The sequence below is a fragment of the Cibotium barometz genome, chromosome 33, assembly GCF_041138505.1.
Source record: "Cibotium barometz isolate CiBa-2024 chromosome 33, ASM4113850v1, whole genome shotgun sequence".
Taxonomy (NCBI): domain Eukaryota; kingdom Viridiplantae; phylum Streptophyta; class Polypodiopsida; order Cyatheales; family Cibotiaceae; genus Cibotium; species Cibotium barometz.
Window position 1 is genome coordinate 37951314 of NC_141078.1, and position 23701 is coordinate 37975014.

At 40.1% G+C, this 23701-nt stretch overlaps 1 protein-coding gene across 1 annotated transcript; it reads left to right on the top strand.

Moving 5' to 3' along the window:
• The first annotated feature begins 315 nt into the window (after positions 1-315).
• Positions 316-4206, top strand: LOC147619539 (ADP,ATP carrier protein 2, chloroplastic-like). Its single transcript, XM_086773228.1, has 6 exons — positions 316-1653; positions 1734-2000; positions 2177-2323; positions 2441-2788; positions 3371-3655; positions 3771-4206. The coding sequence occupies exons 1-6, from the start codon at positions 850-852 to the stop codon at positions 4077-4079; spliced, it is 2160 nt and encodes a 719-aa protein (XP_086629354.1). The 5' UTR covers positions 316-849; the 3' UTR covers positions 4080-4206.
• Positions 4207-23701: the final 19495 nt, after the last annotated feature.

Here is a 23701-nt window from a genome sequence, read left to right on the forward strand (position 1 = left end):
TTAAAAACTATCAACCCTTGTGGCATGTATTTGAGTGGGTGTGTGTGAGAGAGAGAGAGAAAGGAGGGCCTTCCTCGTGCCTTAAGAGGGGTCATGACAAGTGGAAGGTTTGTCTCTCTCTCTCTCTCTATCTCATCATGGTTTTCTCCTCATCAGGCAGCATCGCCACCCTCGTGCCTTCAGAGGGGTCATGACAAGTGGAAGGTTTGTCTCTCTCTCTCTCTCTCTCTCATCATGGTTTTCTCCTCATCAGGCAGCATCGCCACCCCTCGATTCTCTCCCCACATATCGCACCTTGGCCCAATCGAAGCATTGCTCCCGCACCTTTCCTCCTGATCCCTTGCAGCACAAAAGAGAATCAATTTTCCTCTCTAAACTCGAGATTCCACCCGCCAAAACCCAGTACAATCCGGCGACAGTAGGAAGCGAGCAGGGCCCAGCTCCCATCTCTGCATTTTTTCATCATCCCTCTTAGGATCTTCAGCCGTGGTCTTCATCAAGACATGCTGGTTAGTGAGCGATTGAAGAAACCTGGTGGCAATTCAGAAAACCCTAACAGTCGAAGCAGGCAGCAGCGAGGAATTTGTGGGCTATCTGAAAACCCTCAGATTCAGAAGTAGGCGATTACAAACCTTGTTATTGAGAGCAATGGATAACTGGGCGATCATAAAACCCAAAAACCATAGAGTTTAGACTGCGGAAATCAGGAAACCTCAAAAGCAGTAAGTGGGCGATACAGAAAACCCTTAATGCCATAGCAAGGGTGAAATTGACCCATCAGCAAACCCTAGAATTGTGATCAGAATAAAAGGAGAACCCATTTGAGAGTACAACAGACCCCTCTTATGAATGGAGACTCTCCATTCTATGCAGGTTTCTTCATGTCACCTCCCCTTTACAGAGAGCACAAGGAGAAGAAGCCATGCATTCCTGCTCACGTCAGCTAAGCACAGGCAGAATGTTAATGCTGGCTGGAGGGCCTTCTCCCAACAACAACAGGAGAAAAAAACCCAGGTGAGATTAGGGTTTCCTTCAAAATTACCCACATCAGGGTCTCCTCCAAGTTTAAGGTTTCATCCCAAAAGGAGGGTTCAAATCAGAGTAGAAGCAGGAGCAGCCACAGTTTCGTCACCTTTTCCATCAAACGGGCCTGCTGATTTCTCACCCAAGAAGAAGATTTTGGGCCTAGAAACCACTACATTGAAGAAAGTGATCCCTCTGGGCCTCATGTTTTTCTGTATTCTGTTCAACTACACCATCTTAAGAGACACCAAGGACGTGTTGGTGGTCACAGCAAAAGGCAGCAGTGCAGAAATCATCCCTTTTCTCAAGACATGGGTGAACCTGCCCATGGCCATTGGGTTCATGGTCATCTACACCAAGCTCTCCAATGTATTGTCCAAGGAGGCCCTCTTCTACTCCTGCATTTTACCTTTCATTGGCTTCTTCGGTGCATTTGCGTTCCTGCTTTACCCTCTCAGAGATGCTCTGCATCCGATTGGCCTGGCTGACTCTCTTCTGGCTACATTGGGGCCGAGCTTCCTTGGGCCAATTGCCATTCTTCGCATCTGGACCTTCTGCTGTTTCTATGTGATGGCAGAGCTATGGGGAAGTGTGGTAGTCTCTCTTCTCTTTTGGGGGTTTGCAAACCAGGTATGTTGATCTTTTCTTCATTCACATAACAAACTGGGCTAAAGTTTTTCTTCACATGATTATTTTTGAACTTTTTGCAGATCACCACAATTGATGAGGCCAAGCAATTTTACCCTCTTTTCGGCTTGGGAGCAAACGTCGCACTGGTTTTCTCCGGCAGAACCGTCAAGTATTTCTCTAGCCTTCGAACAGAACTAGGACCTGGGGTAGACGGATGGGGGTTTTCTTTAAAGGCAATGATGAGCTTAGTGGTGGCACTTGGGCTTGTTATATGTGCCATCTACTGGTGGGTTAACAAATTTGTGGTTAATGATCCCTCCCTCCCAAAAGCAGAGGCCAGGAAGAAGGTAGATTTTGCTTCCTTTTAAGTTTCCATATTTACACACATATAGAGATAGATATATACATGCATGCATGTGCGTGCATGTGTGTGTGTGTGTGTATGCATGCCTGTAAGGTCTTATGTATGGTCCTCATAAAGGCCTGGTTGAGTAAGTGTGCTTTGAACGAATGATTTGTGTAGAAAGAGAAGCCAAAGCTCTCCATGATGGAGAGTGGGAAGTTTTTGTTGAACTCGAGATACATCCGAGACCTCGCAACTCTAGTGGTAGCATATGGTATCAGCATCAACCTTGTTGAAGTGACTTGGAAATCAAAGCTTAAAGCTCAGGTGAGGCAAGAAAACCATTCAGACCCGCACGTGAAATAATTTTCATCTTTGCACGTGGCATTGTTGCAAACCTAAGCTACTCTCTGATGCATACTTCCTTTTTCTTCTTTTTTGCAGTATCCAGGTCCCAACGAGTACTCAGCTTTTATGGGGGACTTCTCAGCCTACACTGGAATAGCAACATTCAGTATGATGCTACTTAGCCGGTTTATTTTCCGCAAATATGGATGGGGAGTAGCTGCTACCATCACTCCAACAGTTCTTCTTATCACTGGGATAGCCTTTTTTGGTTTAGTGCTCTTCAGTGAACCCCTAGCTCCAGCCCTTGCCCAGTTTGGGATGACCCCTTTGCTAGCAGCTGTGTACGTAGGCGCCGCACAGAACATATTCAGCAAAAGTGCCAAGTACAGTCTTTTTGACCCTTGTAAAGAGATGGCCTACATTCCTCTTGATGAAGATACAAAGGTGAGAAAGGTGCCAAAATTTATGCATTATTGAATCTATGCAATATGTTTTTCACTTTATAAAAATATGTAAGATAGAACGTGGGCTGACATGAGAGGTTTTATAATTACATTATTGAAGATAAATTTACATAATCATTATGCAATTTTAAAAAAGTTTGTAAGTTTATTAAAATAAGGGCTCATTTTTCAGGGCCAAGCTTCATAGTTAGGTGTTTTTTTTCCCCTCCGACTGACCTTAGGCCCAAGATCCTCCCGTAGTTACTGTTTTTTCACCGGCTGTAAGCGCTTTTTATAGGCAATGCCACCAAGGACGCACATTGTGGGGTTTGGAACCCAAGATCTCCTGATCTTAGGCAAACATCTTCACCACTTGAGCTATCACCTCATTGGCATAGTTAGGTGTGTTCTATACACTCTTTGAATGCACATGATATGGATGGTTATTAAAAATGCAACCCTGACATAGAACACGAGTTGATTCAGATATTGTGTGCGCGCGCGCTCATGCACGTGCACGCGTGCGGTGTGTGAGTGTGTGGGTGTTCATGGCAAGTCATTGTTTTGGGTCTCTGATGTGCAGGTGAAGGGAAAAGCGGCCATTGACGTGGTTTGCAACCCTCTAGGAAAATCAGGGGGAGCACTCATCCAGCAGTTTCTTATTCTCGGATTTGGTTCACTAGCTAATTCCACACCTTACCTTGGAGGCATTCTTCTTGTCATTGTGATAGCATGGCTATATGCAGCACAGTCACTGGACAAGCAGTTTACCCCATTAGTGCAGAAGGATCTCAAGAGCAAACTCCTTGAAGGAAAACTGTCTGCAATTTCATCCGCCTTGGTCGACAAGTTCAAGAGACCCACACAGGCATGCATTTCTATGCATTTTAAGATGATTCCAAAAGTAATGCCATAAGCTCCTGCTTTCACAACCACAGCATGTTTTTTGCTTTTTAGCTTTTAATTTTTTTGGGATGATACAGGTCACCTATCGGTTTGTGAGTGCTCTCAATGAGCAAGGTTTCATTGAAGGGAAGTACCTTCCTGTAATGGGTGAGGATGAAATTCTGTCATTGGGTTCAGATGATGGCAATGGTGCTGCGACCGACGGCGGTGCTGCACAGGAAGGTTCCCAGGTTGGAGAGAATGTTGCTGGTAAGAATGGGGCTTCTCAAAATGGGGGTGCTCAGGATCATTCAAAGAGTGGAGCTGGGGGTGGGGATGGGAATGGGGGTGTGGGTGGGGGTGGGGATGGGGATGGGGGTGGGGGTGAAATCTCATCACTTGGTTAAGCTTATTGTGTGCCTCTTTCCCATATTGTTGGGGCATGCACTGCCAATCACTTGAAAGACACTGTCAATCACTATGTCTTTGTAAGATTAGTCTGTTTCTGTGAATACAAGCAACCTTCTGGTTGTCTCTGTGGCTACAGTCCTTAAGGATCTGTCTGCAAGTAGCATATTTTCGAATTCTAAGGGAAAATCTGGTGGACTGTTTACTGCTCCAGGATGTTGAGAGATCTTAATGGGAGCCAAAATAGGTAGCATGTTTCTTTTGCAATCCTAGGCAAAATTGCAACCGGTTTTTCTCAATTTGAGCTCGGTGAAAATTACACTAAAGGACTGTTCAAGGATGATTTTTGATGGGCTGGGTCACTTTTCAAAATGATGGGTTTACTAAAAATAATGCTTGTTTTTTTTCAACAATTTACTTTATTTCCTGGCGGTCACTCAAAATAAGTGGCTGTATTTTACGGTCAAAATGCCCAAAAACGAGCATGGCGCCCGCCAAAAAAGCAACCTTGATGGGGATGCTTCTTCCTAGGTATAGCTCATTTGCAAGGGCTTAATAATTAGCAATTGGGCATGATTAAAGATATCTAAAGATGGTGAAAACTCAACTTTTAGAAGGGTTGCATGGTCAGCTAATTTTGTTTTTAGAAAACTAACATTACCACATGGAACTAAATATTTAGACAAGCTACAGTTTTGAAATCATGGGTTGAAATACTTTGTTTCAATCATGGCTAGAAAGGTCTTTTAATTCTCTTTCCATCAAAATCATTAAGTATCCAATTCCATATTTCATTTGTAAACATAAATCTTATAAAAATTAATAAGTATTAGATGATTTTGGGGCAAGCTTTATATCCTTGTGGTAGAATGTTCATAACTTTTGACTCGGATATCCGTGTTGAAAGGTTTTTATATGGGCGCGAAGCGAGCTCTGCGCATCGAGAAACTTCAATTTTAGTGCAACCATATGTATGAAAAATTGCCTCTTTGTTTATTTGCTATTTTTGCATATTTAGTCATCATTTCTTTTTATGGTGATTAATTTCTCTTAACATCTTTGTCAAATTGCAACCCCATGCATTTGTGAATACTTTTTATTGTATTTTACTTTGATATGTTTCGTCCTAACCACCGACTTTTCACGGATGAGCCATACTAACACTCATATGTTTCTATTCACATTATGTTGAGTTGGAAAATTTTCTTCCAACAAAGGATTGCCATTTTATTTGGAGCGGTGAGGTTAGCCAAAATCGTCTCGCAGACCATTCATCTTCCCCTCCATGAATTATGATCTTAAATTTGGTGTGTTCATTTTCATCTTAACTTAGGGAGAGAGAGAGAGGTAAGGAGGTGGTGAGGTTTCATATAAACGTGTTTTGGATTTTGAGAACTAACCAAAGTAGAACCCTCATCTTTGTGTCACATCTTTTGATGGAGACGGCAGACAAGTTTACTTCAGAATCTTTGTGACTTTACCCCACATTGCCATAAATCTTGACTAACCCAATATGAGGAAAATGCAAATGGTTATAGGAAAAAAGCATGCATATAGGTGTTATGACATAGAATTGTATGTTTATATTAGTGACTTAAAATGGCACCACTTATGCTATTCCATTAGGGGGATTAAGAGAGAGAGTATTTCAACACATGGCTTTAATTATATCTTGCCCAAGTACATTTAGTTCCATGTGGTGATGCTAGATTTCCAAAAAAACAACTAACCATGTAGCCCTTCTAGATTGCTTTGATCATGCCCTATTGCCAATTATTAAGCCTCATTTACATGATCTAAAGCTAGTTATTTTTGCACAGAGCTAAACATCATTCTTGTAGACCACAATGGTGAGGTATCACATGATGCTTTAGACACTTCACTTGCCTCAAGATGGTATCATTGCTTGTACTTACTTGACCTTTTGGAAAACTATATGTATAATCTGCATGCATGCAACTTGAAGCCATTATGGATGTCTTCACCTATCCCAAGTGACTTCTCTCATATGGTGGACACATACATATATGGAGCAATCATCTCTATATTTTTTTTATGAGTCATCCCCAAACTATGATTAGGTTTGTATGCTAAAATTGTGAATTATAGAGTTATGGCATACCTATCTTGCCATCTCACCTACTTAGCATGTTCATATTATGGACCGCTTTGCAATAAAGTGTTAAAGGACTATAGGCCTTGGGCATGGCCCAATGTGGAGGGCAAGGTATTAGTAGGTGTGAAAAGGGGGCAAGAGGTTATAAGACAATTATAAGGACAAGTTGTAAATAATCACTTTTATCATCTTAACTCAATAGCAATCAATTCTTGCTCATGCAAGCTTCCATGGTGACCTTCACCCATGTATTGGACTCCATGTAAACAATGTCCTGTGTTCTCGACTCCACGGTAATGAGTCATCTCCTTCCTCTCTTCTCTCATTGGTATTAGAGCTCATGCCTTTAATCCATTTCTAGCATTTTCTTGAAATTGATTTTCTAATTTTTCACTATTTCATGGCTGGAAAAATTTCTAGGGGGAGAGTGATTTTTGACAAATTTTTGGTAGATCTTGAGACCAAAAATTGGGCTCTACATCAATTTGGGACCAAACATGAGCAAATTTGGGATACGGGGACCGAAATTAGGGAAACTTTTTGGAAAATTTAAGTGCCTCACGTTTTTTTTCTCCTCCCTCCTCTTCATCTTCTTGCTTGGTCTTCTGAGTGCCATGGAGCTTCAGTGTGGAGCTTAAGGCTTGCCATAACCTAGGGCTATGGATGGGGGAGGTAAAAGCTTCATTTTCAGCCACAAATATGGATGTTTTGCTGCGCAAATTGCCCCGTGAGGCTGCGGCCTGCTGCGCCCGTTTCATGGCGTTTTGGAGCTCTTGGTTCCCATCAAAGCTTGGCTGAGATTGGGAATGGTGTTAAGCAAGAATAAGCTTCATTACAAGCTTAGTAATGGTGGTTTTCTTGCGTGCTGCGCGCGAATTTGTGAAGCTCCATGAAAGCTCACAATCGGCCACCGCCACAAGGTATGGGGCTCCAAAAAAATCCTCAATGATGCATATAGGGCTGATTTTAGGGTTTTCGGAAAGTTCTCATGAATCAGAGATTTCCTCTTAAATTGAGAAAATTATCTATATAATCTTCTTTTCCACACTTTTCTCTTCCCAAATATGCCCTCAATGTTTGAATCTTGATGGGAATGAGGGTTTATGGTCTCTTTGTAAAAAAATTAGGGTTTCATTTCAATTTTTGGGAAAATTACTTCAATCATCATCTTCCCAATGATTTCCACTACCCTTGCATGTGATTTGTGGTTTTCAAAAGCTTTGAATGGAGAGTTTCTTGCCTCTTTCTTGCATTTTTTAATTTCTTGAGAAATTTAGGTTTTCTCTCATCTTTTTGAGGATCCAAGGTCCTAATCATGTTCATTAGCCTTCCCTTTAATCATCCATACATTCATTGCATCAAAATGGTTGAGAAAATAAGGCTTCTTGGTTGGAACAAAGTTTTAGGGTAGATCCATCAAAATTAGTTCACTTGGGAGTTTCTTGGTTTCTAATGCATAATCACATTCCCATTGACTTCCTTGATCATGCCTTGCATAGTTTTTATCTTTGGGAATAGCATACATCAAGCTTTTGTTCATTGAGACCAAGTGCTCTTCATTTTTTGAGGTTTCTTTCATGTGTTCATGCATAGCAAGATTATTACATATATGCATTGAGCTATTTTGATGAAGACATTGAAGAGTTAACAAGCAATGGAGAATAATTCAAGCAAGAAGATGTTGCATGACCATTGAGCCTCATTATCAACATAAAACCCTTGTATTGGTTGAGTTGTATTGCATGCCTCTGTAAATGCCTTGGATGTACATTGTCATTGAATCATTGGCTCTCACACACATTTGTGAACACCTTTCGATTCAAAATCTAGTTAGAATTATTTGAGGGTACCTTGGCAATTGGAGGAGAGGCCAAGGGGAGCATTTTCATGAATTCGCCTTGCCATGATTGTCATGTGAAAATGGTAAGGTGGAGGATTGGGTACACCAAAGCAAAGACCTGGCCCAAACTTGTGCCCTCGAATTTCAATGCATACTTCTTCTATGATAGCTATATGCCCTTGGTCGTTCTAATAACCTCAATGCCCAACAAGGAAGTACCTCAGCTCACCCAAATCTTTCATGTCAAATTTCTGCTTAAGGAGACATTTCACACTCTCAACTTCCTCTCCACTGTCACCCCCGGCAATCAAGTCATCCACATAAATTGTGCTAACCACAAGGCTCCTATCACTCTTTCGCACATAGAGTGAATGATCAATATCTGCTACATGAAAACCAATGGTGACAAGATATTGTGCTATCTTATCATGCCATGCTCTAGGTGCATGTTCAAGCCATAGAAGGCTTCGTGCAACTTGCATACAAAATCAAGGTAACCCACATCTTCATATCCTGGTGGTTGATCCATATACACCTCTTCTTGCAAATCACTGTGCAAGAACGCATTCTTAACATTCATTTGTTGTAAAACCCATCCTTTTGATGTAGCCACCACAATAATAGCTCTCACGGTTGCTATCTTGACAACGGGGCTGAACATCTCCTCATAATCAATGCCATAAGTTTGAGTATAACCTTTGGCAACCAATCTTGCTTTATACATGCTAATACTTCCATCTGAGTTGTGCTTTATTTTGTACACCCACTTGCATCCAATAGCCTTCTTGTCCTCAGGCAATGGCACCAATTCTCAAGTCTCATTTTCATCCAATGCAACCATTTCTTCATCCATGGCTTTCTCCCAATCTAAATTCATAATACCTTCTTCAAAACATGTGTGTTCAACATCTCGCACAACTTTAGCCATATATGCATAATGATTGTTGAGAGTTTTGATATCCCAAGCTCATCTACATCTTCATCGGCAGTACATCATGAGCTTGAGAGGGGCTATTGAGATTCAAGCTCGATGTCAGTGTGAGCCAGCTATGCTATGTGCTGGCAGATTAGGTAGGAACATGTGTGAGATATAAATGACCACCACGTTGTGCTCTTCCCCCTCTCAAATCATTCTGTTTGCGGAAACAATCTCTCGTCATATGACCATATTTGCCACAATAATGGCATTCAACATCTTGCATAGAATTTTGTTGGCCTTGTCAACGTCCTCGACCACGGGGGTACCTCTGCCTCGCTGAGGTGCATATCCACGACCACCTCGAGCACCATATGAATGTTGAAAATTCTGTTGTGGAGGTCTATCCTGCCATCCACGACCATTACCACCACGTCCACGTGATGCGAATCTCTCCCTGCCTCTAAAGCCTCTCTGCGAGTAGAAAGCCTGATTTCTGCCATCATCATGGCTAGAAGATGCATCCAGAAATGAATCACTGAGCTTGATTTCCTCAACCAACAAGAGTGAAACCAACTCATCGAAGTCGGGTAGACCTGTACTCCTCACTGAGATAGATGTATCAAAGGATTTGTATTCCTTGCCAAGACCACGCAAGATAATATCCACCAAATCATCATCAGGCATGGGGGCATTTATTGTGGCCAATGCATCTGCAAACTTCTTGATTTCTTGCACATAATCATGTATGCTCCTTTTATTCCTTTTCACATTGTGTATCTGCTTTCGCAATTGAGACTTGCGAGCACTCGTATTTGTATCAAACATCTTGACCAAAGTATCCCATGCATCTTTGGGATTCTCAGCATCCTGAATGTGTATGAGCATAGCATCAGATATACATATAGACAAATAATGCAGCACTTTGAATGCTCTCTCTGACCATTGCTTATGAGCAATAAGCTGCTCACCAACCTTCTCTTTGCCTTTTTGTGATGTACCAACTAAATTTTTCAGGACTGGTATTTTGATGCAGCCTGCCACTCCATGGTCTATCAATAGACCCAACACAAGAGGACTCTTCAGGTCCACTCAATGACTTTGATTGTTGACTTGTATTCTGTGCAATCACGTTTCCAGTTACATCAACCCCAATGACATCTCTCTCAGCAGCATACCAACTACTCATTTCATCAAACACAACATCTCTGCTTACCCTCAACTCACGTGTAGTAAATTTATAGCATTTATATCCCTTTTGCTCAAGGGAATATCCAATCTCGGGGGGGGGGGGGGGGGGGGGGGGTCACTATATGTAAATCCTCTATATCACGTGCGTTCAAGGCCTATTTAAAAAGTCCCTTATCTGTGAATTTTTGAGTGAATATAATATATCCTTTCCTATTAAAATCTGTAATTTTTTTTCAAAATACAATAAATAAATCCCCTCTGTAAATATATTTCTGTAAGTTTTAAATATTTAAAATGTCCTTTTGTTGAACCCACGTGATACTTACATATTTATACGAGTGACCCCCCCGAGTATCCAATAAACACACATTTTTTTACCTTTGGGTCCAGCTTCGTACGCAATTTATCTGGCACATGTACATAGGCAATACATCCAAAAACTTTCAAGTGAGACAAATCAGATTTCTTGCCACTGAACTTCTTCTCTAGCGTTACATCATGTATGGCTATAGGAGTCATGTTCATGATATAAACTGCTATAGATTCAGTCCAATAGCTATGCGGCATAGTCTTCTCTGTTATCAATGCTCGTGCTATCTCTCTACAATGTGCATGTTTTTTCACTTAGCAACTCCATTTTGTTGCGGAGTGTATCTATATGTAAATTATCTCTAAATGCCATTCTTCTGCAAGAAATCAGAGAACTCACTGAAGAAGTACTCCCCCCTCCATCTGACCTTAGGCACTTCACATGATTTCATGTCTGCTTTTCAGCCATCACTCTAAAATTCTGCAAATGAGTGAAAACTTCACTCTTCTCCTTCATGAAATACACCCACACTTTCCTTGTGTGATCATCAATGAATGTTACATAATACCTATAGCCACCCATAGACGTGGTTTTTTCAAGACTCCATACATCTGAATGCACAACATCTAGTACATTCTTGCTCACATTTTTGTCATGTGGAAATACATGCTTTGTTTGCTTTACAAATTGGTATGCTTCACATACTTTCTACATACCATTAACCTTAAACTTAGGCAGCCCTATCATAATTTCTTTAGTCTGCATAGACTTCATTCTTTACACATTTACATGCCCAATTCTCTTATGCCAAATGTCTACTCTGCAACAACTCTTGAATCCTATGCAAACATTGCAACTTTCACTTCAGGCATATTTACATCTAGTGTAAACATTCTGCCCACTCTATTGCCTTTTGCAACCAACCTGCACTTGTCTTTAAATTCTTCAACATAACAACCATCAGAGTTAAAGTGCACCTGCAAACTCTGCTCAATCATCTGGCCAACAGAAACTAGATTCCTTGTAATATTTAGAATGTAAAGTATATCTAGAAGGTACTTCACCTTACCATTCTGCATAAACAATGGCACATTTTCAACATGGGAAATTGAATAAGTAGTATCATTCACTGTTTCAACAAAACTTGGCTTTTCAGGATTTTCATATCTTTGAACCACTTGCCATGATTGGTCATGAGATTTGAAGCACCTGAATCCATATACCATACATCATCATAGCATACGGATACATCATTTTTCGACATGACATTAAGCACACGTCGCATAACAAATAACTTTTCATTGTCCTCATTACTTCGGCTAAAGGACACATAATTATTTTGTTACACTTTTTCACTTTTCATATCGTTTTGCTTCTTAGCGATCTGTCTGCACATGCCCAGATTTGCCACAGTAAAAACAGTCTTGTGTATCATTTTGCTGCCTTTGCCAATTTCCACAACCTCTTTGACTCCCCCTGCCTCTGTAGTGGCCTCTTCCACCTGTGTGTTGTTGTGATTCATGGGACTGTTGTTGTTGGTTGACCATAATTTTGATTACACGTTCGGTCACTACCTTGTCCAGAGTCTCAGCCTTGGTCTCTACCTTGTCCTCTACCTGCACTTGTGTAGAAGGCCTGTTGCTCCGAATTGCCTTTGTTTTGTGAAGACTAGTCTTCACCCAAACTCTTTTCTTCAATGATCAGCATTGATACCAAATCTTTCAAGTTGGAAATGTTCTCCCGAGTCTGAATAGACATCTTGAATGCCTTGTATTATGGCCCGAGACCACATAGACATACTTTCATCTTATCATCATCATCATCAAACAGAAACTCCAATATATGCAAGGGATTCTACAATGCCCTTGATCTTCAAGGCATAATCATTCACAGACATGTTTTTCTTTTTCATAGTATGAAGCTCATTCTTCAATTGAATATTTCATGCCTTTGTGTTAGTTTCATATAGCTTCACCAAGGTGTCTCATGCCTCCTTGGGTGACTTGGCATCCTATATATGCCCAATCATGGTGTCCTTTATGCTAATAGAAAGCCAATACATAACTTTCCTTGCTCCTTGATTCCATTCCTTGTATTCTTTTACATATGCAGCGCTTAGTTGGATTAATCTCTAGTATCTCTGGTGGCTCCTCATGTTCACCTTCAATGTAGTCCCAAAAGCGTTTTTCGATCTGAAAATTTATCAATCTAAACCTCCGAGCATGGAAGTTGTTCTTCACAAGCTTCTCTACAACAATCTAGTTAATTCTATCATTTGACATCTTGTCTACAACACAAACTCGCCAAAAATAGCACTCTTGTTTGACTTGCACAAACTGTTATATTCTTTGTTAGCGGTACTATACTACACCCAAACTGTCACAACCAGTGACATACACCCAATAGCACTTGTAAGACCTCTTTACTAAATGCAGAGTGTCTGAAAAACCATGTTCCCTTCTTGCAGTTCCAAAAACAAAATTCTGTAAAGAATCAAAACTTACCCGCTCGTAGTGCATGTGAATGCTTGCGAATTGAAAAACAGAGGTCTAAACGCACCTGAAATGCATTTTCGACCATGTAGTTGCCTTGTAGCTCCGGTCCTACGAAGACATCTCCTCAATCGGAGTTTGTTTGCCAGTGCCTCTCAAGAGCTTCCGAAGTAGTAGTAGCCAACATAAAGGGAGAAGAGTAGGTGAAGCTCTTATCTTCGTACCGCTGCATGTGCTTCTCTTGCTTGCTGCTCAGATTCTTAGCATGAACTTGGTTTTGATACCATGAAAAGATGCAGGGAGGAAGAGAGATTGAGCTCTTACAACAAAGAATACACGCACTCACCCAAAACCCTAGAAGAGAATACACAAGATGAGCTGAAAATGCTTCTTCTTCTTCTTCTTCTCCATAAAAGGTTCTACGAAAAAGATAAGAGAAATACAACATAGTACTAAAGTACTATGTACATGCGGTCCATAATGTGAACACGCTAAGTAAGTGAGTTGGCAAGATAAGTATGCCATAACTCAATGGTGGACTAGTAGCTAGTGTAGTCTAGCTGTAGAGAATCATTGGTGAAGATCTATCATGTCAGCATCCTGCCAAACACGCTAGTAATGTAAGTGGCGAAAACGGTCACCCAGGCATATCATAAGCGTCAGCTCGTGTTGAGCTTGATATCTCAACACTACCAAGTGTTGGATAGTCTCATTGGAAAGCTTTCTAAAAAGCTATTGATCCCTTGAATCGAATTCCAGAAAGGCAGTCAACTTCAAGATTTCCTACCGCACAATGGACCCAAAAGTCCGGCCCAATCATAAATTCTTGGTGCTCATTAAAAAGTGATTACATATCATGAAATAACGTATCAAGAGCTTTCCAACAAGCCTAAGCATGCCTAGTTGTTCGGAGACCGTTTGACTGGTCAACTCAAAGGCGGTCAACTTTTCCACTGGTCAACTTTGGTCAACATGGGAAGTTCAGTTTTCAAATCAATTTTCACACATCCTTCATCTATTCATCAAGAGAATTCCAATGACCCAAAGATCACGCAAATCAGGGTTCATTTGAGTGGTCTACTAGAAAACGGGTGTGCGGCACAAATCTCAAAAAAGAGAGGAATAGCGCACATCCAAAGTGGCTTTTGACTACATAGAGCAAAGTGCTAAACCCTAATTCAGTCAAGAGGGTTTAGATCTAATAAAAAAGTAATCATTGGGCTTCATGACAAGCTTTCAACCTTGTCGATCGGACTCCGGAGTCACTAGTTGGATCAAATTTTGTATCGAGGGCATAGTTGAGTAATTTTGGGTCGAATACACTCTTCGGGAGTCATGGGTGACTATGATAGTGAGGATGATGAAATATATTATGTGGATCAATATGAATATAGTACTGATGATAGTACTCATGAATATAGTACTGATGAATATAGTACTGATGATAGTACTCATGAAATTTGTACCATGAATGAGGAAGATTGCATTGAAGAAGAGGATACTTCCGATGAGGATAGTGACAATCATGAAGATTCAACATGCATGGATAATGATCAATGTGATGAAGACTATGAGTATGATCTTTAAGAGCATACAGAAGGTATGGATTTTGATGATTATGTCTACAATAATCAAGTTGGCTATGATCCTTCCTGTGAGGTCACTCATAGCAAATGATGATTGGATCCATGAAAGTGAACTTGACTCAATCAAGGTGGCTATGATTTTTCCTATGAGGTCACTCATAGCAATGGTGATTGGAACCAAGAAAGTGGATTTGAATCTCAACTCAACATCCTTAAGAGTGATTTTATGGAATCAATTGATGAGAATAATGATGGAGAGGATTTTGATGCTATGCAAGCAAGAAGCAATGTTTATATTAAGCAACCTTCTTCAAGCATGTATGGTACACAAGGATGAGACTTCTCTCAAGCAAAGCCAACTAGAGACTTTTCATCTTCAAGGTAAATGGGTGGAAATGCCTATTAAAGGCCTTTATCAATTGAGATTCAAGACAAAGAACAATATACTTTTAAAGACATAAGGAGTATAGAACATTATAGTGGCAATATTCAAAGTCAAAAGGTTGTGGATGCAAAAGCAAGATTTAGGTTTTCCATGATGTATGGACTTATGTATACAAGATTGTTGAAACCAATGAAAGTGTAAGATTTTCTTGAGTATATGGTGTCTACTTAAGTGGGTAGTCTATGGTTCAAAAGAGGAGAACCATTTGCACAAACATTGTTTGTATTTGATGGTGAAGGATTCACTCATTAAAGCTTGTGGATCCAAGCTCCCATGGAGATAGAGATGATAAGAAAGACTTAATTCATACTAACTAACAATGTGATTAGTGCTAATCTAAACTAGGAAGGTCGATACCTAAACACAAACATAACGAATATCCTAAACTAATTAAGCTTTAGACTCAAGCACAAATAGGTTACAAGATTAAGACTTGCACTCATATAGAGGCTTGAGAGCTTGCTTGTTCCATTGATTGAAAATGACCCGTTTTATATGAGGGATGTTTAACAAATCTTTGATACCTTATGTGGGATAATTTGACTAGGAGACTTGGCACTCTAGAATCACTCATTTCAACAACCCCCCTCCCCCCCCCCTTGACACGAGATTGGACCTACAATTTTTAGGCATTCACTCTTCCTCTCTCTCCCTTTGTGCTACGGTACTTTGGCCCTCATGCTACTTTGGCATTATAAGTACTTTGGCTATAAATTTTAGCTGAGTGCATCATATGGCCTCAGATGCTGACTACATCACACTTTTTGTAGAGAAAAAAGGGGTTTAAAAAATTCAATGGTTCTTTCTCTACAAGAGTACTTCTTTTGTTGGGGCGTCTTTGACCTAGATGTAGTTTGCATGCTTCTTTTTGTGATAGCAATTGATCTTCTTCTAGGTGACCAATTTTTTCACATTACGATATTTATTCTTAGTATGGCCAAGTCTTCCACAGTGATAACATCTTGGAAGTTGAGATGTTGATTAATTTGTTCTTTGAAATCTCCAACCCTTTGTATAGAGTGCTTACTCACTTGAATGTGGTTTGAATGGTTCTTTGCGCTTGAATTTTGATTTATGTTCAAGCAAGGATGATTCTATATCTTGAATTTTAGTGTTGGGCACATTTTTAAGTGTAGCAACAAGTGATTCATATGGTTTTTTGTCAACACTCTTTAATATAATAGCAATAGATTCATCTTCTTTAATAACTTTCTTTAATGCACTAAGTTACTGCTTGATATCTTTGAATTTGTTGATGTGTTGTGCCATGGTCTTGGTGTCCTTGTTGAGCTTGTAAAACTGCATGAGAAGGTTTATCTTTGAGCTCTTTGAGTTGGTTCCCAAAATCTTGTTAAGTTGTCATGCTAATTTGGCATCCTTGATACTAGCAATGTGACTAATCACATCATCACCGAGGTTTTGAGCAATAAGGCCCAATAGTTTGTTGTTTTAAGTGGTTTTAAGCAATAAGGCCCAATGTGGTTCAGCCTCTACTTGTTTATCCTCAATTAGGTGCCAAAGCCCCTTATGCATAAGCAAGTACATGGTCTTTCTTTGCCATGTGTAAAACCCATCACCATTAAATATTGAGACAATTTGAACATGCTCCATGATGAGAGGGTCTTATCATGAGCTTATGCCAAGTCTCTATGGCAGTGTCTGTACTCTCTTACAAGGATTGTGTCCTTGTAAAAAATCAAAGTGATGTACATGAAGTGCTTAGACAATCTAGAGTATTATGGCAAATAACTTTGTCTTGAGCACTAATGCAAAAGAATGAGTGGTAATGCAAGATTTTTAAGTGTGAAGCTTATTTTCGAGCATATGTATATAAATAGGCTTTTCAAAGCTTTGATTTTTGATAATGAGGAATTTAAAAAAGAAATAGTAGGTTGAAATGGCTGCGTAGCTATAGGTTGCACGTTATCATCATTTGATGGTATGTAGGTAGCAGCAAACAGGATAGTCTCATCGGCATGCTGCAATAGTAGCAACAGGCTAGTCGATGGCGGTAGTTATTGATGGCACACAGTATAGGCAGCAAAGAAACAGAGTAGTCGATAAAATTTGTTGATGGCTACTGACTGAGTGGAAGTTGCACTGTTGGGTGGTTGAGAGCAAAGAAGTAAACAACATTACTTGGCTAGGAGAAGGCAGCTCCTCTGATGACTGTGTTTTTGGTGCCCTTTTAAAATTAAAGGCAAATCCAAGGCACCTAGATTTTTGACATGGAGTCACCAAGGAGTCGCTATGGTGCTATGAAGTATTCTTCTTCTTCTTTGTACTCCAAGCTTGTAGAAAAAACAACACCATTCACCAAACCTAAAAACTGGTTCGTGAACCCTACAAAAATGATAAAATCTGACGGGTATAAGATGGATGCTAAGATATAGGGAGCAAGAACCTTGCTTTTATGCCATGTTAAAGCTTGTGGATCCAAGATCCCATGGAGATGGAGATGATAAGAAAGACTTAATTCTATACTAACTAACAGTATCATTAGTGCTAATCTAAAATAGGGAGGATAACACCTAAACATAAACATAATGAATATGCTAAACTAATTAAGCTTTAGAATCAAGCCCCTTTTATATGAGGGAGGTATAACAAATCTTTAATAGCTCATGTGGGATAATTTAACTAGGTGACTTGGCACTCTAGCATCACTCATTTCAACATCACTTGCATGGGACTCAAGGATTGGATTCGTAATTGGGATGCCTATTTTCATGCCTTTCCTTGTGGCGAGCTTGAAAAAGTGAAGAAAGTGACTTCTCATTTCAAGGGAAGAGCTAGATCTTGGTGGATGAAGAAAATGCACAAATATGATTAGGATTGTCCGAATTCGGCATATGATGTTGTGCAACACTTTGTGACCACCTAACAGCAAAAGTGCTTTAGAGATCGATGCATGGTATTCTCACATGAGGACTCTCTATTTAGCTATACGGAGAGATATTGGTACCTTTCCCTTTTTATCCCCAACAACAAAGAGAAGGAAAAGTATAGAGGGTTTTATGCAAAGGTTAGACAAAGACTCCATGCAAGTATCTCAATGTATTGTACAAATTGATGGATGAGGACATTAGTCTTGATGAGATCATAGTGTTGGTGGAGATTGTCCACATGCATACCCAAAGAGTCAATCACAAGGGAAGTTTGTCAAGCTTAGCAAGATAGAAACGAATGATTTGGTGGTACCCATTCGATTGTTGTGGGCAACAAGCACATGTGGATTGGCATCGAGCTTCTTGGGATGAATCATATTTTCTTGGGGTTGACTTAGAGTCGTCTTTAAGAGATATTGACAATGATGGAGTCCATATGTATTATGGAGGTGGATGGTTTTGGGCACTACACCTTCTATTGATGCATGTATCCATGGGCATGATGACTTTGCAGAAGAGATGGATGCCTATGTTCATGAGAGATTGGACGGTTGTGCATCTACTTTGTGTAATGCTCATGGTGTGGACATATGTGATGCTCATGCATAAATTAGTGTTACTCATGCATGGGGGATTTTTTTTGGTGAGCAAATTCGAGCAAGGAGTTTTGCGAAACTGGCCAAGCAGAACATCATTTTATCTCTATTGCAATTTGTTTATCTCTCTCTCTCTATTTATGCCTCTCTTATCTATCTCTCTCAATAGCAAAATAAAATTACTCCAACACACACACACACACACATACACACACACACACACAACTCACATCTCCCTTTCGCTCTCTCTCAATATCTCAAACGCACACACACACACACACACACACACACACACAAACTCACCTCTCCCTCTCGCGCTCTCTCAATATCAAAAACACACACACACACACACACACACACACACACACACAAGCACACACATACTCCAATAAAATAATACATCCCAATAAAATGACACACACACACACACACACACACACAACTCACCTCTGCCTCTCAATATCTCTCAATATCTCAAACACACACACACACACAACTCACCTCTCCCTCTCGTGCTCTTCTCTCTCTCTCTCTCTCTCTCTCACACACACACACACAAGCACCATCAAGTTCAAATACTTTTTTCAAAGATTCTCAATCTAAACTACCCTTTAAGGAAGAAAACTACCAATTATGAACCTCAAAATAACTAAAATATAGCCTCAAAATAAGGACTAAAGAAATCTCAACCATTATTTATTTTTTTACCAATCAAAATAAGGACACCTCTTGAACCTATTCTATATTTGTTTTCAAATCTATAATATATGTTGGTTTTGTAATTAATATATATATATATAAATAAAGCCTTAATATATTTCCCGAGAAAAAATAAAACCTTAATATAAGGGCTACAACCTTTTTTTCATTTTTTTGGTTAAAAATACGCTAAACTGTCCTTTTTTTTTCTGCACGGATGAGTAGAGAGAAAGATTCTAATTTGAAAAAGCGCGAATTTTGAGTCAGGTTGAAGGAATAAATTTCGTAATAAAAATAATTAAATAAATGCAAAAGCTCAAAAATAATTAAATACATGCAGAAGCTAAGATATTTGAAGTAAATTAAATTCCAATTTTGCCCACGATTATTGCATGCATGGCTTTCAATTCGTATGAAAGCTCGAGCAGGGGAGGAGAAGGAGGAACAGGAGGAATGAAGATTAAATTGAAGCTTGAAGCTCAGCTTGAGGCTATCGTGGGTATGGCGATAAGCAGAGCTTGACCTCATGGTAAAATTCAACACAGACAGTACAACCCGAGGCAAAGCTTTGTAAGAAGAAAAAGAAGAGGTGATTAAGTGACAGAGAAGTGGATAGGAGTCGAAAGCTTGAGTAAGCTTTTGAGATGATATGGCCGCAAGAAGAATCGGAGCTCAAGCAGCACAGACACAAGACAAGGTGCAGGAGCTTTAAAGTAGAAGCTTTACGTAGACGTAGACGAGTTGACGAAGACTTCATTGACAACACGCACCGACTAGAGGGCACGCCCCGATTGGCTAGAGGACACACACCGGCCGACCCTCGTGGGGCATATGACATGGCTGCCACATCATATTGCCGAAGCTCAGCAATATGATGTGGCAACCACGTCATATTGCCACATGGGATGCCGATGACGACATAGACGAGGTCCAGGCATTCTTGACGATGTTGTTGACGTAGACACTTAGACGAGTTGACGGTGTAGACAACTTCGAGATCGGCGATGGACAACGTTGGGGCCAATGGATGACGTAGGCTAGAACTTGCAGTTGACGTGGCAGTCAACTGCATCTTCTTGCCACATGGGACGGCCAGCTCGATGGTTTTTTATTTGCCTTCCCACACGAATGAAGAGGGCTTTTTTTTCTTCGTACACACCGGGGCCCACTCAAGTGGGTGGAGCCGATTTCCCCTTCCAACAATTAGTCAATTATCATGGTCGGGCAAGGGCCACGCACCATCGGGCAAGAGCCACGAGAAGAGGGCTTTTTTTTTTGCCAATTCTCGTGTGGTTAATTTGTCGCTTGATAGCAACGAGCCGCTGATTTTTTCGCTCCGTCCATGGCGTTCTTTCATTCCGGGTGAGTTGACCTTTTTTTGCCATGTTTGTGGTATTGTTTTGTTCTCAGAGTTCTATTACTTCTCTTATAATGATTTCGATTAATTTTTTGGTTCCTTCTTCCTTGGAATTTCTTTATGTTCTTCTACCTTCTATTTTTGTTTGGATTTCTTTCCTCTTTTTCTCCCACTCTTCCTTAATTGTTATATCTTCCTTTCCCATCTTGGGCTATTTGATTGTGCACATTTTCTCCATTTTGGTGGACTCTACATGCTCATGTTTCTAGTTCCCATCTTCTTGCCATTGGTGTGAAATATCAATGTTGGCATACATACGATTGCATATGAGTGTTTTTTCTTTCTACTTCACCATTTTGTTGCTATGGAATATATTGGTGTGAAATATCAGTGTTGGCATACACACGATTGCATATGAGTGTTTTTTCTTTCTACTTGCTATGGAATATATGGAGTTCATGGGCACCAATTCTTGATAATTCTATGCTTCTTCTATGTGCCAACAATGATACGACTATCTGCTCTTAATCACCTATTGATCGCATTCTACTACCTATTAAGCTAGGAATGTTTCTCTTATATTGTCACTCTTTGCACTACGTTGATACTCAAATCCTTGAGATCTCACTACTAATGATAACACCACCTTTGCACTACTAATGTCACTCTTTGCACTACGTTGCTACTCAAAATCCTTGAGATCTCACTACTAATGATAACACCACCTTTAGGAAGAGGGTCACACACAAGGGACAACTTTTCATTCACAAAATAAGTATCGCCATCAACAAACATCGACATCAAAAAGGCTTCATCAAACAAAAATTCCAATGTGCAGTCATTAGAAGAATTCGGAGCTCATTTTGGGGCCTTTTAGGGTTTGGAGAAAATGTCTCGCAACCAATCAGGAGAAGGCCAACGTAACGTAGAAAATCCACAAAAAAAGAGTGAAAAATAGAAAATAGAATAGTACTTTATGGTGGCAGAAGCGTGCGAGATGAATAGGGAGATTTGTTTTTGATCCTCTTCTCCAGCATGTCTCTATCATGAGATTTTAGTCCATCTTTGAGCGTAAGAGTCTGTTTGAAACTTCCCGCTCGTGACAATCCAATTTCCTTTCTTCTCAGACTTTCGAGGGACTATTCCATCTTCGACAAGCATCTCTCCTTGCCATAGCTTTGTTGTATTTCACCTGTTGTGGATATCATTTTGTTCTTTCTTTTAAGTCGATCTGCATTACTTAGAATGTTAGATTAATTGAAATCTAACATCATACTATCTTTCTTTTGTGTTGGTTTCTATTAGGGGTGTGTTAGATTCGTAGCCTGAGATGGCACCCAGAAACAATGGACGCAGCATTAGAAAACGTTCGGTGGGTTTAGATGGTGAAGACTCTGTTGATGTATGAAACATATCTTTGCCACGAAGGCCTATCACATAGATTTCAAGCATAGAGGTTTCCAATATTGTAACAGCAAATGCCAGTTGGAAAACGTTTGAAGTAGGAAAAGGAGCTTGGGTACTAATGCAACCCAAGAGGATCAGGAAGAAGAGCAAAAAGCAACAATCAATGAGTACTTTCCTGACATCCTGGAAAGGCAGAGTAAAAGGTTTTAGAGTGAAAGAAGGCAGAAGATGTGTAAAAGAGATTCTGGTGCAGCATGTTCATATGCATCGAGAACTTCAATTGCGAGAATATCCAGCTTATCTTCCACATCATAGACCAAATTGTAAACACATAATATAACTTAAATTATTTTCAAGGCACAATTGTTTCTCTCTTTATAACTAAGATGATCTTTTTGAATGTTTCAGATCTATATCCTTCATCATACGAGGAGTGGCAACCAGTGGAATGCATTTTAGGATTCTTCAATGTCGTACATGGCGCGATAGGAGAGCTACAGTACAAAGGTAGATCTGTAATAAGAGACTTGGCTAAAGTGGGTATTTTTTTCTATGATCACTTCTACCAGCTATTAGACCATGCTCATTCTTATGGCATATTGCAAAGGCAAGATTTTTTGGAATGGAATATAATAGACTGGCCTGTTCCCGATGGAAGTATAATAGAGGCATATAGAGCCAAACTATATGCAGACGTGCAGCATTCATTGAAACCAAATATTGCAACAAGAATAGTCAAAATCACAGTTTTGATGCTTGTCAATGTTTTCATAGATATTTTTCAAGAATATTCAATCCGAGTTTGTAAGACTATGTTTTCTTTTAAAGCAAAAGGCTGTGATGACATTCCAAAATTTTTGGATGATGGTTGGGATAAAATTATGGCCAACACTGTGTATTGTGAGGTTGTCCATGACACAATCAATCTCAAGTACATGTTTGCCTCCCAGAATTTTATTTTCTCATTTTACTATAAACGAAGCCGGATGATAGGTACACAACTTGTACCAATGGAACAAGATGAGAGCTCTTCATATCTAGAAAATGATATTATTGATATAGATGTTGTCGAGAATGTCATTTTAATAGCATCCATCACACTTGGAAGATACTGCACACTCTCGATTACGGAATGACATTATAAACGAGCTCATTTTGGGGCCTTTTAGGTTTTAGGGAAAAATAGCCCTCGACCAATCAATGGAGGGCCAACGTAACTATGGAGGAAATAATAAATATAGGAGGAAAAAAGAATAAAAGTCATATTCAGATAGAGAACGACGAGTTTGCATTGAATGAAGATATCTTTTTCATTTATTATAATTGATATTGTCATCTTTGGTGCAGGATTTGAAATGCAAAATTTGGTGATTCGGACATCGCCGACGCGTCCGAAGCGGTCCAAAATCCCCAAAACGACACCGGAAGCGCTGAAAACGGGCATCCGGAGGCCCGGAAAAGGCCGAAAAGGGCCGGCCAGAAAAATTCGCTGCTGGGAAAAGCGATTTGGTGTCAGTCTGGCAGCAAACTGACACCAAATCGCTTCTGCCAGACTGACACCAAATCGCTTTTCCCAGCGAATTTTCCTGGCCGGCCCTTTTCGGCCTTTTTCGGGTCTCCGGATGCCCGTTTTCAGCGCTTCTGGTGTCGTTTTGGGGGTTTTGGACCGCTCTGAACACGCCGGCGATGTCCGAATCACCTGCTGCCAGACTGACACCAAATTGTGTTTTTCGGCGAATCTCTGTAGTTGCATGTACTTACTTTAATATTTTTGCTTG

Bases quoted from the DNA above. Each gene is read 5' to 3' on its own strand.
- LOC147619539 (XM_086773228.1), top strand. From the start codon at position 850: ATGGAGACTCTCCATTCTATGCAGGTTTCTTCATGTCACCTCCCCTTT. The intron at 2,001-2,176 runs GTAGATTTTGCT...TGATTTGTGTAG, and splicing joins AAGCAGAGGCCAGGAAGAAG to AAAGAGAAGCCAAAGCTCTC. The intron at 3,656-3,770 runs GCATGCATTTCT...GGGATGATACAG, and splicing joins AGTTCAAGAGACCCACACAG to GTCACCTATCGGTTTGTGAG.